Source organism: Buceros rhinoceros, unplaced genomic scaffold (genome assembly GCF_000710305.1).
Source record: "Buceros rhinoceros silvestris isolate BGI_N320 unplaced genomic scaffold, ASM71030v1 scaffold5184, whole genome shotgun sequence".
In the NCBI taxonomy this organism is placed as follows: domain Eukaryota; kingdom Metazoa; phylum Chordata; class Aves; order Bucerotiformes; family Bucerotidae; genus Buceros; species Buceros rhinoceros.
In genome coordinates this window covers 40,573-57,054 of record NW_010407541.1, presented here as the reverse complement: position 1 = coordinate 57,054, position 16,482 = coordinate 40,573, and the positions used below count along the sequence as shown (strand labels likewise).

At 44.9% G+C, this 16,482-nt stretch overlaps 1 protein-coding gene across 1 annotated transcript in view; it reads right to left on the bottom strand.

The window, feature by feature from the left end:
• The window catches only part of LOC104491997 (mitogen-activated protein kinase kinase kinase kinase 4-like), a 65,047-nt gene that overhangs the window by 27,408 nt on the left and 21,157 nt on the right, over window positions 1-16,482 (bottom strand). The window contains exons 11-17 of the mRNA XM_010134497.1: window positions 15,591-15,755; window positions 14,704-14,850; window positions 10,790-10,942; window positions 5,238-5,369; window positions 4,707-4,774; window positions 3,046-3,161; window positions 101-198 (exon numbers count right to left, since the gene is read on the bottom strand). Of these exons, the coding sequence (XP_010132799.1) occupies window positions 101-198; window positions 3,046-3,161; window positions 4,707-4,774; window positions 5,238-5,369; window positions 10,790-10,942; window positions 14,704-14,850; window positions 15,591-15,755 (879 nt within the window). The remainder of the gene's footprint in view (window positions 1-100; window positions 199-3,045; window positions 3,162-4,706; window positions 4,775-5,237; window positions 5,370-10,789; window positions 10,943-14,703; window positions 14,851-15,590; window positions 15,756-16,482) is intronic.

Genomic DNA, 16,482 nt, shown 5'->3' with positions numbered 1-16,482 from the left:
ACTCATTGGGTTGCAAACTCAGTCACCACCAGAGGAGCCGCCTGCATCCACATACCCTCAGTGCTATCAGAAAAATATCAGTGGATTTAAAAGAACCTACTGCAACCTGGCCTGGATGAGAAACTTTTTCAGACTTCTTATGCAGTTGCAAGTGGTTCTGGGACAAAGCATTCTCTGCCTTGGCCAGTCCCGGATTCCCTGCAGGAAAAAAAAAAAAAGAAAAAAAAAAGCTTCTTTTTTCAAAGGCACGTGTAGCGTAGTGAGAGAGAACCATAAGACAAGCATATATAGTCACCACCCAAAGCAGACACCAGCCTCTGCTGTCAAACTTCTTTTTTTGCTTTGTTGTGAAGGGAAATCTTTCTTCTTGTTTCCCAGTGCTTCCGGATGCCACAATGTTACGTACATAAACTGAGACTGGTGCAGTTTAATGCTGCAAGAGTAGGACAAGCCTTGGCCACATACTCCCACTGTGAAGCAGCAACAGTTCCATGAACTGGAAGGCAGCTTGCAAGGGAAAAGCGTGAGAGCATGCTAATGCCTTCCTCTGATCCTCCTTTTGAGGGGCGACAGCTCATCATATCAGCAGCTTCTGGCCATATTCCAGCACTAAAGGTACCACCCAGCTACATTCCTGTGAGTTTAGACGGGGGGGCATGTCAGGGAGTGGGTACAGGAGCCTGGACCCCCAATGCGCATTTTCATGAGCAAAAAGATGTGCTGCCAAGATTTGGCCGTCATAGAACTGTTGCACAAAAACAGTCTAAAGGGTCTGGTTCTCTAACCCAGCTGGGCATGAGGACAAACAGCTGCACTAAATCCCAGTCATGAGCACAGGGTCTAGCTAAAAGCAGAAGAGGATTCACCACTTCCCACAGCAGCGCAGGGAGAACCATTTTCCAGTCTCTGCTTCTCTTGGGGTATAGGGGGTGTCGCTTCTCAGCTCCCACTTCCACTCTGCGCTGTGGGGAAGTAGATAATAACAGCCCTCATTTTTACAGAGAGGGCTGATGCCCGCTGCGGGCCAACCCAGTGTCAGGTGGCACCTTGTGATGCTGCTCGAGGTCAGGTAAGGGTAGCAAGGAAGCTGCGGCACTACACTTCCCTCCCAGGTGGCATGGGGACCTACGCCTGCCACCACGCTTGCCCAGATTCTGAATACTGAAGCAATCAAGACTAGAGGAGCTGGAGCTCACCCGCACGTGCTCATGCCACGGTATAAGGGATGCCTGCAAATAATTCAGCAAATCTTTCCTTTCAATGCCCCCACTGCCCACAAAGGTACCTGGGAAGAGCAAAAGCTGCCTAGGAGGGATGCTGTCTTCTGTTCACAATTCCTGATGCAAGTGAGGGAGGGAAAGCAGACGTGCCCTCACCCTGCCACGGGGACACATTAGCCAGCTCCCCGTTTACCACAAGCAGCAATTTCTCCCGTGACTATCCCACGCTGCCAACAGGACTCCTTACAGGTTAAGGGGGGGAAGTCAAGCTCACACAAACCAGGATTTGGTAATTTAGATAGTTTTATCACAATGGCTTCTTGCAAAGCTTTTAAAATTCAGAATTCTTTATTCGTGGGTACCTACGCAACTCAGCACAAGTATTTGCTTTAAAGTATTTATAGCCTTTTCCTGCCCAATGCATTATCCTTGTGGGTTTGGGAAAGCAACAAACTCTGGAACACCATATGCCAGAACTAGCTGTAATTCAATGACACTGAAGAACCCAAGGAGACAGTTTAAACCACAAGGGAGGTTTTCTATTCTTTCCATTACTGGTGAGGTTTTCATTTCCTCATGCCAAAATAGCACAGGAGTTACGCATCGTGCCGCCACTGCAAAGACGAGCTGGGCTGCTGCATGTTGCTCATCTCTATGCTGTTCTCAAACATAAAATAACATAAGAGCAAAAAGAAACAAAACCCAGGCAGTTCAAAGTGTGCTTTGGATTTCTGCTGAAACAAAGCTTCCTATTCTGTGTAGTTAGTGAAAGCAAAACTGGCTTGATTGTGTAAGTGTAATAAATAATCAATTTGTTCTTAATCTATCAAGGGCTTGCAAATTAACAATGTAAGCCTCAGTTTAAAAATGAATGACCTCAGCAGCTCACTGGTGTGGTTTCAGAACGTTTTTTAACATCCACCCTCCTTCGAATTGGGCGTGATTCCCCATGTCCCCCATCTTTAGCAGTCAACAAGTGTTGTAACACATCACTGCTTTGCAAGGAGCTACGCCCTGTGGCTGACCCACAGAAAATGCCCTTAGGAGTAACAACGGAGAACAAAACTGTCCAACTTCTCCTCCATGTCCCCATCTGCCAGAATCTCAGGAACCAGAGTCTGTACTGCAGAAAATCTGCACAGCCAGGAGCAAGCCCACTGCACTCCTGCACCGCTACCAGTGACACCAGGATCGCTCCCAAAGCTGCGCTCTGGTTAAACTGGCTGAGACTATCTCTGCCTTTAAACTCCTTCTGCCTTTTGGGGTTTTTTTTCCCAGTTCCATTATCTCCCTGCAAATAAAAGAATATTGGAGGAATGTTTCGTACAGTGCCGTACAGAGAGCCTTATGCTTCCCTCAGCCAGTACATTATCAGAGCACAGACATTTTAGTGTACAGCAACTGCTCATCTGTGTCATCTTACCAGTGGACAACGCAAAACGGCAGCATATGGTCACGCAGAAAACGCCAGTGGGTGAACATTAGTACTGAATTACATCTGTATGTCTGTGATGTTGGCGCTGCTGAGTTTCAGTGGTGTCAGTAAGCGCAACAGAACTGACTTTTTCAATTCTTAATTGAGGCAATTTAAGTTTTCCATATGGAATTATGGTCACAGTCACTTTTTGACTCAAAAGAGGAAGTGTTTATATTTTAGGAACATGGCACCATGCTATCCAGAGGGCTTTCAGAAGCCTATCACCAGACGGCATCGTTTAAAAAAATATCCCATTTGCAATGCAGCCTTTGACACCCTGCAGAAGCCCATTACATGTGACAGGAATTCTGCACAATTTGACTGATGAATCTTTGACTTCGCAATCACCTGAGGTTGACCGGCTGCTCTGATGAGATCCCATCTCCCACTGCTTGTTGTCTGGAGTGCTGCTGCTGCTGTTTAGCTTCAGAGCATGTCCCCCAGGGGATGACTGATGCGTGGTACTAAACAGAAAGACACAAAGCAGATCAGACTGTCTGCATGCAGGAACAGAGACTGGAACGGACCTCCTGGGCCACTGCATTGAGTTCCCTGCTGTTAACTGTATGATATAATGCTCCTGATAAACAAGATTTTATATTCATTGCTGCTCCAAGCAGGGCCACCCAGTAGTGAGAGATGATGATAGAGGGGCAGTTTTCTCAGCGCAGTCATCTGGGAGATTACAGAGATTCCAAAGTCATTACAAAATATCCTACTATATGTCCTTCTCCCTTGGTCTCTTCACATCTGTGTCACTCCTGATTTCAAAATCTCATGGCTTTTACAAACAATGAAACCTGCACCAGCACCCTCCTAGAAGTTACATCATCACCCACTCATCAGTGGAGAAAGGAACACAATGGACAGTCAAACAAGCTGCCAAGCTTGTGAAGTAGAACTGTGGCTCATGCAGAAACCCAGGCTTACAAGGCACTTGTAACACAGTGGTTTACTTACAAGTTTCTTTTCTGCTTTGCCTCCTATAATTCCTAAGTAGAGACCATACAGGGCTTGACTTCACCTGAAAGTTATTTCAGATCATGTTTCTGAGTCCGGCTTATCAGAGGTGTTCCACATCATTATTTTACGTCTGCTAAATCTGCTTCCCTTTCAAACCTCTCCAACGCTAGTTTCTCACAGCATTATGTTCCCTGATTCGACATCCAGCGGGGGCTCCCCTTTACCGCTGAGCTCCCTGCATCCTTGGCCTTTTCTCCTGGGATGTGAAAAAAGTACACTAGCCTCAAGGGCTGGTTGCCAAAGTAGTCAAGATACATCTACAGACAGCCTGTTCCAAGCTACTGCCAGGCAAAACAAAGGTACAGGCACAATCTTCACACGCTGTAATTGCAAATGCCTATACAGGGAGTTGGGACCAGACCCCACTTGCCAAAGTGTCCAGGCACCTCACTCCCCTTTGAAACCAATGGTGATTCCAGGCAGCCCTGACCAGCATCATGCCCGCTTGCCATCATCAGTGTCAGCATCCGGCATCTCAAGCAATCTGCACATTCAGCAGACGCTTCATCTAACATGAAGGGAAAAAGTAAAGCATCACGAAAGCACAAGAACTTAACAGACTGCAAGACATGCTGCCTGTTAACTGGGAAATGGACGCACAACTTGCACGCAAACCCCTCGGGCATGTCAAACGGGCTGAACTAAATGAAACAACGCCTTGCAGGAACAGCCCTTATATATTAAAAATACTGTTTTCCAGCAGAAGACAGAGACTTGTTTCTCTTTAAATCAGTTATGCCAACCATTTAAAGGAAGATGGCTTAGACACTTCCTTCAGGCTTGAAATCAGGAAGTTTGGTTAGTTAGTTCTTGTGGACAAACTGACTCAAAAGACAAAATAATTGTAACCGCTATTAAATGAGGTATGAACCCATGTCAGTTTTGGTGCTACTGAGGTTATGGCTTTGTTTTTAATACACTGGCTTTAGTTTTCCTATTGACAATATATCAGCATTCGTACAAGCATAAAACACTTAACAGCTTACCTTGAAAGGCACCTCTGCTGGCCAGGCTGATCCCTGCTGTAAAATTTAGACGTTGTCCTTTCTGGAACCTTAAGGATGGAATCAAATGTTTTAAGGTTGCTATTGACATTCTAGACTCAGTTGCTAAGCTTAATGCTTACCCTGTATCAATGCAAAAATCAGACCAAGCAACAAATGAACAACGCTTCAGTGGGACCTGTGGAGAGGTCTTCCATGGTATCAACCCTGGAAACTGCAAGTCAGCAGCAGCTGCTTCCAGTTTGCTCCAGGCCTGTACAATCTATCAGGATACAGACTGCAAGCGGTTTGCACCTTTCCCTAGAGTCAGCATTATTCTTGGTCAGTTTTTAAAGCAGACAGGGAAACAGATTTGCAGTTGCTTAATGCAGCGGTGGTGGATTACCACACCTCGCTACTGAAGAGCTGATGGAGAACACACATACACAACCAGAAAATAATAGATTAAATACACACACACATGCACATACACATCCCCACTTGACAGTGCCAAGCACCCTGATTTCCACATACCTTTGGGGGCTGTTCTTCATTTTGACTTGCATTCCAGAATACATCATCCTGCACGGGGCTGAGTGGTGTCGTCACCATGTCTGACAGTGAACTGCTGTGGTACACTTCCTTACTGGCCCGGAAATTTTCACACTTGAAACAGATTTAATACAGATTGAATTGTACTTCCCTGCCTATGTATAACACATCCCAGTTTCAACAGATATCAACGTTCCTGTTTGTGAGATCAAATTTTTAGTAAACATACAAGGAGTACTCGTGTTTGGATGCAGCCTTACTCACCTGATTCGCTGTGAAGTAAGTTATTCATTTCCAACATGTTAAGCACAAATATTTCAAGATGAAGGATACAAGGAAAAGAAATAGTAATAACATTTGTACTGTACATATATCTCCCCTTCATAAATCTGTGGAGAACCTAATAGATCACTGGCCATGCACAGCGAACTAGTTAACTGGATGATGCAAAAGTTACTAGTATTGCAAGCCCACCATCAATGGACAACCTGCCCACTGGAAGCACTTTCATCTCTCCACTGGTTAGGAGGGTGTCCTGGCTCTCCTCTGGAACAGATTTTTCAATTACTTGAAAAAAATCAAACTTGAGAATGCAGTAAGAAAGAAGTAAAAAACTATGCTCAGACTATACCTCATGGGTGGTCATGACCAGGTGCTCCCCTTGTGACTGCCTGTGCTTAAAGGGTATCTTCAAAGATGTCAAATTAAAGCCCTAGGATAGCAAATGCCCTAATCACAGCGGGGAGCGAGGGGTGGGGAAGAAATCAAATCACTTCCTTACTAAGTCTTCATGCCAAAGGAACTCAAACTAAAATATTCAAAATTTGGTCTTCTGATTCTATCTGCATTTAAAAGACCAAAAAAAAAAAAAAAAAGGAAAGGTCCTTTAAATTCTGCACACTAATGAAAATTCAAAATTGGGTTTTTTATTCTTTCTGGAATTAAAAAACCAAAAAAAAAAAAAAAAAGGAAAGGTCCTTTAAATTCTGCACACTAATGATGTATTACATTGGTGTCTTTCAAAGGAGAAGAAAGGCAGAGAGATCAAAGTATCAACTGAGTGTACTGATCCTCCCCAAAACGAGAAATTCGCTTGGACACCAGACAGAGACAGAACATGTGGAAACGCTGCGTGAGCCGGGCCCACCTTGAGGGATTGTCACACGCGAACCAATTTAAAGTCACAGAAATAGAAAAAATATCAGAGAAATGCCTGAAGCTATTCCTCTTCGCGCTTTATCTTATCACATCTCCCACGCAAAGCAAGACCGGGGCTCTCCAGAGACGCCCACAGCTGGCAGGAACACCACGGGCTGACATCCTTCCCAGGCTGGGAGGGAGCCCATGCCCTGGCACACTGACACACCTCTGCTGGGAGGCACCTCTTTCTCAAACACCCGGCAAGACCAGCATCCTGCCACACGCAGGCCAGAGAAAGAGGCTGGCAATTTTTGTTCAAGTCAAAGCTCAAACTTCTGTGTCCTGAGTGAGTGCCTGCAACTCAGGTCAGAGGCAGCTGCAGTTCAGTTTCCCCAGAGAATGACTCAAGTCAAATATTTTATTGATTTATCAGCACAAGTCTTCAAATTCTCAAGTTGCCCTGTTTTAAAAAGTAAAATACAATAACTGACAACTGCATGCAGCTTTTCAGTAATATAATACGAACTCCCTATATCTCTACAAGTCTTATTATTTAATGGGAAAAACGATCAAAATCACTTAAACACTGACGGCAGTAATACTAAAACTAGTTTGAGATGCTGAACATCCATTCAAATGGCCCATCACAAACTCCCGGACCAGCATGGCAAAGTCAACTGCTGAAAAACAGGCCTGTGAAGCTCACCTAGTTAAATATGCAGGTGCTTTTCCTGCTTTTTTGGGACAGTATGTTCTCTTACAGAAAACAGCTTTTTCAGCAGTTATAACGGCTCATAATCCATGTCCTTTCATTTTGTCAAAATTACGTTTTTGTCCAACATGATTGTCACTAATAACAGTTTTTAGTTAACCAGAATTATTTCAACAGCAAAGTGTTCCCCTGAAATGATTCATCATGAGTGTAGCAATAGGTTTTAGAGCAAGTGTATTATTATCAGAACGTAGGAAGATTTTTTTTCCTTGCCGCTTTTTCCAGCTTTTGAGTCCCGCAGTCTACCAGAAAAACATTCATGCTTAAAAGCAAGGATGAGTTTTGCTGAATCACGATAGAAGTGACTGAGTGACTCCAAACTCTGCAGATGGTACCCACATACCTTCTTTGGGCAGAGAGAAACCAGTACACCGGTTCCATGTAAAGCCAAGAAGCAATACCTACTTTGGCGATGACTTCTGTATGACTTACAAAACACTTTGCAATTCCTCAGCAAGCCAAAAATGTCTCCAATAGCCTCCCAAATCATAGTGCTTGATATTCGCCTTAAGATTTACAGGTAAAACAATTTGTATGGGGAAAAAATAAATTAAAAAAACCCTAACCACGACTGTAAACTACAGTGACTTGAACCTCAAATTGTTTTTATTCTAAATATTACTGAAGGAACAGCAGCTACTCTCATGCAGAGAAAGCACTGGTAGACAAAGTGTCTTTAAACCATAAAGGCACATCTAACAGAGCTGAGGAAAGGGAGCCTGTGCTCCCTGAAATAATCACATAAGGTCACACAAAAGACTGATTATTAAAGTTAGTTTAAAAACATTTAGGAGCAAGAAGTTTTTAAAAGCCAGGCTGCTCTGCTTTTCGGCAGATGCCTAAGGTACTAATTTGAACTGACTCTTCGTAAGGGGGTAAAGTGCAACTGTTGTTACAGAACTGCCTAAAAGAAAAGGGTTTTCTCAACCTTCTGATCAGGTCTGCTCTGGGATGCTGGGTCAATCCACGACCTAACGCACAGCTGGTTCTTCCATAGAGGAGATCTAGCTAGCAAACCCTAGAGGAAAACCACAGAATGGAGTTAATTTCAGATATGAGCTGAATTCCTCCACTAGTAAGGTAGCAGGAGATGCTGGGCAGAGAAACAGATTCAGTGGCTTTGTTCAAGAAGTCTCTGAGAAATTCTGCAGGTAGCCCAGAACAGCTCATCCCATACCACCACAGTCAGAGAGCCAGATCTGCTACGACAGCGCAGCAAACACGAACCGCTACAAACCAGGTGGGAATGGCACACGCTGATCCGGTACTATCTCCCATTTCCCTTACCGGACAGGTAGGATACCAGACACTGAGAAATCACGCCCCCTGCACCGCGGGGCTGTGGTAAGATTTCCAGTGAAATAATTTTGAGGGACAAAATGAGCCACAAAAAGTCACAAAATACAATCGTTTAAAATGAGAAGCCATTTTTGTCTGAGCAGATCAGTGATGACAGATGATCCCTCTCTGACAAACCTGGCTGGAAGTTCTTCAGCACAGACATCTGTGATGACTTCAGCTTGCATTTTAACTCTGCAGTTCACTTTTATTTTAAATCAACACAGCACCCACTAATCGAATGTCAGAAGTATATTGCTGGAGTCTTTTAATCTCCAGGTGACTAAGTGGCCCATCACTCATATTGCCTCAACACTTCCCACTGTTAACGCCGGCAGCGTATCCAAACATGCCGCTATTAGTGCCAACAGTTGCTGCCACCCGGCAAAAGGAAACACAACCCTTCAGAGGACTGGTAAATTACCCATTGGAGATCATCTGGTCTCCATCCCAACACAGCAGGTAAGAGCACGGATTGGCTTCTCCCTGCCCACATGGTCTCTGTCAGCTGGAGCACTGACTTGTGAGCAGGTAACAGGGCAACTACCATCGGGGAGTGAAATCACACGGTAACAACTATGTATCACTTGCTGCTATTATCCTTGATTAACACCATCACTTTAAACAGCATAACATTTTTACAGCATACCTTCCACCAAGGACTGTGAAAGAGGTTGGTAAATACTGCTTCGCTCCTCACCACTCCCCTTAGCAGCTACTACCAAACAGTGAAGCATCAGCAGGGCACAGAGGAATGAAGTGACCTTTCCTAGGTTACGCAGCCAGCCTAGAACGCAGCTCCTTTCCTCAAGGAGTGCCATTTTAATGGGGCAGCACTATCCTCTGTACGGCCACTGTGCTCCTACAGAATCCCAAATGCCCTCCAATAACCTATGGACTCTCCCACTTCTACTACAGGACTGACATATTCACCTCAAGGAAGCTGCCAGCCTCTACTCAAGGCTAAGATACAAATGGCCTTCTTGGAGACCTTGCAACAGCTCTCCAGGGATTAGATGCTACAAGCCAGGTCATCAACTCAGTTCAGTTACAATAGCTGTGACTTGAAATGACAAACAGACCCTGGAAAAAGGATGGATAGTAAAAGCTATCCAGTGAAACAGGGCCTTTCCTCTCCCAACAGCTGTTTATGGTCATTCTTCCAACATCACCAACCAGCAACGTGAACAGGAAAGGACAGGGAGGCTTTTGATTTAAAAGATGCAAACAGCCAACTATTACCTGCCTCCCACATAAACAGAAGCAGGGCACAGGGGATAGCTGAGCCAGAGAGCCTGATCCACGAGGACCCTGGCTCTTGCAGAGGGGAGCTACGGAGGGCTTAGTGAAGCACAGTCTGAGAAAAAGGCAGAACGTGAGAACAGGGCCATGAGAAGAGCTGACTCAGGACATGCTGAACTTGCCATGGTCAGTACATGGAACTGCTAACAAGGGCATGATTTTTAGGGCACTTCCACATCCTGCTTTTTAAGGCACTTCCCATATCCTGCTGGGGGACTTCAACCATCCTGACTCCTGCTGGAAGAGCAGCATGGCATGATCTAGGCAATCCAGGAGACTCCTGGAGTGCACTGAGGACAACTTTGTAAGCCAGGTAATAGACAGCCCTATCAGAGGGGATGTGACACTGGACCTGGTGGTCACCAACGCAATTGAACTAATCAATGACGTCAAGACTGGAGACAGCTTGAGCTGCTGTGATCATGCACTGGTGGAGTTGGCAGTTCTGAGGAATATGGGTCAGGTGAAGAGCGAAGTGAAGACTCTGAATTTTAGGAAAGCAAAATTCCAGCTCTTCAAGGAGTTAGTCAATAGGACCCCCCTCATTGCATCTCCGTACACAGATTTTTTCATATGAAATAATCTGTATACTAATATGTATAAAATCACTAACAACCTTGCTTGCTTATATGGTCTTCAGGGATAAAAATTCTGAGTTTGGACTTGTTCTGTCAAGCGTCATGTATCTTTTTGGTGCCATATAAATAACACATGATCTAGGGATTGCAGCAGCGCAGTCATCGAGGCTTGCTCTGAAAATCTGAGACTAACATCATGGAACCAGCAATTGGGCATCAGGTAGATAAAAATAACTGTTACCTATCCCTGATCTGCAGTGCCTAAGTACGATTCCACACAGAATTTAGCAATTTGGATGTGCCTCAGTCGTTTGTGTCAGGAGCGAAGGGGACCAGGTTTCCCGTGGGCTGTTCTGCTTAGGAACCACGCGCTTTCTCTCCCGTCTGGGGCAGCAGTACCGTACCTGTACTAACATGGCTCTCTGTGGCGCGGGGGTGCAAGGGCTGGAACTGCTGCCAGATCCCATCCTAGCATGTGGCGTGGCTTCATGCCCCAGCACTGCTGGCCACTGGAGGGAAGGCTGGATGCTGTCACCTTTCTTTTTGTGGTCCTCGGCCTGAGAAGGAGAAAAGCAGCAGCACGTTGCAGGTTGAGCCTCAGGCTTTGCAGCCGGGATGTTCTCCAACAGCAGTTCAGTGCACATGGGCTCTGATGGACCTCCCAATCAGGGAGAGGTCAGCCCTGGCACTGTACGAACCATTATGCTTCTCCATTTGCAACCCTCTTCCATCATGTTTCCAAACTAAAGCAAGGGAAAGGGCCAGAGTTGTGATCTGCTCTATTCTAGGCCATCCCATCTGCTGCAGGCTGGGATTTTAGCTGGGAGGAATCATCTGTCTGTATTTTCTTTTCTTTGACAACATGCAGCCTGTTTTGCTGCGCGTTTCTACAACTGTGCTGGTTCGGCTGGGACAGAGTTAATTTTCTCCACAGCTGCTGGTACTCGGCTATGTTTGGTTTTGTGTTGGAAACAGCATCGATAACACAGGGATGCTTTTGTTACTGCTGAGCAGAGCTCATGCAGAGTCAAGGGCTTTTCTACCCCTCACACGACCCCTCCAGCGAGCAGGCTGCGGGGCACAAGCAGTTGGGAGAGGACACAGCCAGGACAGCTGACCCCAATTGACCCAAGGGATGTCCCAGACTGTATGACGTCATGCTCAGCAATACAAAGCTAGGGCAAAAAAAAAGAAGCAGGGGACATTCAGAGTGACAGAGTGTGACTTCCCAAGTCACCCTTCCCTGCTCTGCTAGGGATGGCTGAACCCTGCCTGCCATGGACAGTGCTGGGTGAATTCTTCATTTTCCTTGGCTTGCGTGCACGGCTTTTCTTTACGTATTAAACTGTCCATCTCAACCCTCGAGTTTTCTCACTTTTCCAGCTCTCTCCCCCATCGCACTGGTGCGGAGCAAGCGAGCAGCTGCACAGGGCTGAGTTGCCAGCTGGGGTTAAACCACTACAATGTTGACATTACTGCATGTTGCTTTCTACTTCAAAATACTGTCAACACCCTGTCTTTTGGTATGTTACTTGCACTATGGAAAAGACTGAGGAATGTGATCTAGAAGGAATAAAGGTCCTTTCATTTTCTAAGGGCATTGCTCATTACCAAAAATCTTTATCCTGTGGTTTTGACTCCACTGCACCTTCCATTTTCATTCAACATGACTAATTCCCATTCTCTAGTGTAAATCTTTGGCACATCCTCTGATTCAGCCGCCTGGAAACAGCTCTACACAGTAAACTAGAGATTAATGCCATAAAAACACCCCGTTATCTATAGGTGGGTATTCTTAACGGTATCCCTCACTATATCTGGACATTTGTGCCTATGTCAGGAAGGTAAGCATATTCTTAACACGGCCTAGGAAACTGCTGAGGAGATGGAAAATGATTCCACTTAGTCTCAGAGATCTCGATTGGGAAAAAGAACACCACATAAAAAAAAGCCACAAAAAAAACCTTATTAAAACAAGCAACCACAGCCAAATACCATGAAATTCTAGCCCCAGTGAACTCTGCTCCTGAGGCCATATTTTCATTACTTGCAACTCCTACTAATGAAAGGCAAATTTTACCCTAAGGAAGAAAAAAATGTAAAAGCTAGCTATGATAATTTACTGACCACCTCTGTGGCCAAAGGGTGCTTGCAGACAATATATTATGATTCAGATCCACTTGAGGCTGTGGAGGGCTTTAGGGGTTTGGGGTTTTTTTAATGCCTCCATGCAACAATAATTCTGGAGAGTTTGTGTGTATCAATTGTTCCTGAGCCCTAAAAAGTATGCAAACTCGCTCTTGAGTAGAGGAACTTTATCCCCATGGAGATCTCGCCTAATAGAGAAACGAGCATCTCTTTGGCTAATAAACTGGGAAAGATCAATACCAACAAGAACAAATTCACCGAGTTATCACCGTTAAAAGCAGTCAACACTTTAAAGCGTTTTTAAATTGTTGTGAACAATGACGACTGCTGACATAACTGCAAAGACTCAAACTTCAACCAAAAAAATGCAACTCTCTACACCAGTTACGATTTTAGTGGAAGGATCTGGGATTTCCAAAAAGCTCTCAGATTAAGTAATGTAAAATAATTTGTCCTTAAAACTAATATTGTGGTAGCCATGATGACAAGAGCCTTGTGCTGTGAACCTAAAAGGCAGGCAGCCCTGTATCTGCATCTAGTGATATTTTATTTCACCACTAAATCAAAAGTTAGCAGTGACTGCACACTACACTCCATAACACATTTCACCCTGCTACAAAGGGGTCATCTGCAAAACACATGCCAAAACCAGAGACAAGTATTTAAACCGTCATTCTGCAGTTCTTTTGATTTCTAACTACAATGAAGCAGAAAAGGAAGTTAAATTAACCCAACTGAGTTGCATTTTCTTGCCACCCACCGAAAGCCTAGCAAAGGCAAAGCACTTCTCTGGAGTCTGATGTGGTGCATTTCGCAAAAGCAGTTTCCTTCTCTGTCCACGCCCAGTTTACTCCCCAGCTGGAGTCAGACCCAGCCCTGGGCCATCGAACAAATACTGATTTCAAGAGGAGTTAATTCGAATTTCAGTAAGTATTTGTTGAGCCAGCCAATGCAATAAAGCCTCGGGAGCTCAGGCATTTGGGGGGTTGACAGTTAAGTTGTACTTCAAACAGACTTATTCTCTTGTTTTCACAAATCGCAGCTCTAACGAGGAGCTTAATATCTTCTGTTTTCCTGATTTCACACTGCTGTTTAGCTGTTTGCAGGCTCTGTTAATCTATTAAAATTCATCATTTCAACAATCCCAGCAGTTTCATTTAACTGTTTATCAACACAGAAAATGTCAGCGAAGGGAACCAGTTGCAGCATGCGCACACATACGCGCACACAGGGAGCGGTCACAGAGAGGGCACTTGCTTAAAGACTGCAGCAAGATGTCAAGAGACAGCGCTCTGTATTCCTCCTACATACACGTCCATGAGCGCTCCTCAAGCCTTTGCTTGGGTATTTTGGGAAGATGCTTTGCCATGAATGCAGAGACCATTCCCATGCACTATTGTGCTTAGACACAGCCACCTGAGGAGGCTGCAATTTTTGACATCGACCCAGACTTTGCTAACAGAGCAAACTGCACCACTGGAGAAATGGGTTCACAAGGTGAGGTTATATCAAAAAGAAAAATAAGTGCGCTAGGAATGATAATGTATGTGAAATGAACTTGTAACTTTTCATGAAAGAACAATAAGCAGAAGCTGTTGATGGACAGAAACACTTTCAGAGTTAGCAAGAGAGTGAAATAGATTACAACTCTTAATCAAAGGCTATGGGCTAGGGCTATGTAGCTACCCTGATCCATCAGATCCTATTTATCTAAAATCCTGGGAAACCAAGAACAAAAAGAGGCATCTCAACCTGACATTGGGGCACAGAGCTCCATGCTTGGGAGGCACGACACCATTCTGTGTCTGGGTCAATTTTGTGAACCCTAAAATCAGGCAAAGACATTTGTTAAACCTCAGATGATATTAGCTTAATTCCTTCCTCCTTGGAAGACAAGAGAATGACACCTGGTTGACCAGAAGGACCTTGTTTCCCCATTCACCAGTCAAATCCTTCTCTGAACTCGAGTGGATGTGACAGAGGAACCTTTCCTTTCCCTTATCTTCTACATTAATGGAAACCACAGACTTTACTGTAGTAGTACAGACATGTAGTAAGACACAGGTCAAGCTCCAGATATAGGTTTGAAGATCAGTCTGTTCTCTGCCTCAGCATTATCACACATCATAAACTGCAAAGCATTAAAATGCTACATTGGGCAAGACAGTACCTCTTTGCTTGTGACGCTTGGTGGAGGATACGCTGCTGAACTTGAACTCTTCTTCTGCTTGTGGTCATGCTGGAGAGACAGCAGCTGTGTCTGATCTTTGGGGAGAGTTCGATGCACCTTCCTATTGTGCTGCACATCTTCCACCTTCTGAAAATAAAGAGTGATGAACCTCAGAGAGAACAATGCCTTGGAGAACAATCAGGCTGACCGCTGAAAATACTGGCTTTTCAAATAACAAAGCACAACTGCAGCAGGGTTGACAGAAGAGCCACAACCGCACGCAAAAGGAAGCATAAAATGACCCCAAACACTCCGTGTTTGGCTTTTGAGGCAGCATGTCTTTCTTTTTACTTTTCCTAAAACCAGGGGGCTTTAATCAAACACTCCATGCTTCTGTTTGATCACAAATAAGTTTGCTGCTGAAACATTACAAAAACCTTGTGGCCAAGGTGCCAGACCTGGCAATGAGAGACTTCAGCACTAAAATTAACCTCTGCCCCATTTTCACTCGTGAAAAAGAAATGGTCGTAGCTGCAACCCAAACAGGAACCAGAGATTTAAGCCTAGGTTCAGGGGATGCTGAAAGCTTTCAGAGCAAAGATATTTTCAATCAGATTTAAGTGACTGAAGATCATTTCAGCACAGAGAAACATCAGGGACAGAAGTGGGAGAGACAGTGCAGTGCTGTAGATAAGGAAGATGACTCAGTAACACATAAGTTAACTCCAAAGAAGGCTGAAATCTGAGAACAAGAGGCAGTAAATGTATTAAAAATTTCCCTCTCTGGTCTGTGACTCAGAATGGGAACACCTTCAGGGAACTGAGAAAGACATCAGCTACAGCAACAGGGAGCTGCGCTTTGCTGTCAGTAAACACTCTTTGCATACCTGCTTCTTTTCTGATTTCCTCTGTCCATCTACTATGAACTGTTCATCTTCCACAGCCCTTTTATCTTCTTTACCCCTCTCTTCTTTCCTCTGAACAGCCTTAGCCTCTGGCCACCTCTGCTCACACTCCTGCTGCCTCCGCAGCTCCTGCTCTCGCCTCTGATGCTGGAAGAGAGCCAGGGAATAACGTTCCTTATTTCACTTTACTTCTGTCCCCACCAATTACTTATGCCAGCGTTCATTAATCACAAGGCCCATTTCCTGCTCTGCACTCACTAATGGGGATACCCGATGCACTGCGCAGCAGAAGCAGCCAGCCACAAGCTGCCACCACGATGATTGCCAAACTTGAAGTGAAACCTTTGCCCTTTTGGCAGCCGAGGGCAGGTCTGCCATTCATTTAAGCAGGCAGACGAGATCTCTGGGATGGCTGGCAGCTAATCTCATGACAAATGTCTTCCTGTCATTTTGAGAAGGAAGGGTTTTTCCAGAGTCTCCTGTTTCGATGAAGCAGCACGATGCTTCACAAATGCCAGCTCCGAAGTGTTTGCACAACGATTAAATTTCGTCACATACTCATGAGAAGAAACACAGAGATTTAGCAATGTCTTCAACACCACAGCTGAAAAGGTGGCAGCTATCTCGTAACATCTTAAGCGGAAGCAGGACCAGGACTCTGGATCAGACAGACGGACTCCAAATTGGGCAATGCACGTGTAAAAGACATGGGGATCTCTCACCCCATCTGCCTGGGCTTCCAACACCAAACAAACCCAAGCAAAATGCCCTTCCTCTTCCACTCCCAAAGCTCACGGCAGGTTGTCAACGTGAAAAGGACAGATGCAATTTAAAAACATTTTAAATCATATTCAAAAGTGAGGCAGCTCTGCCA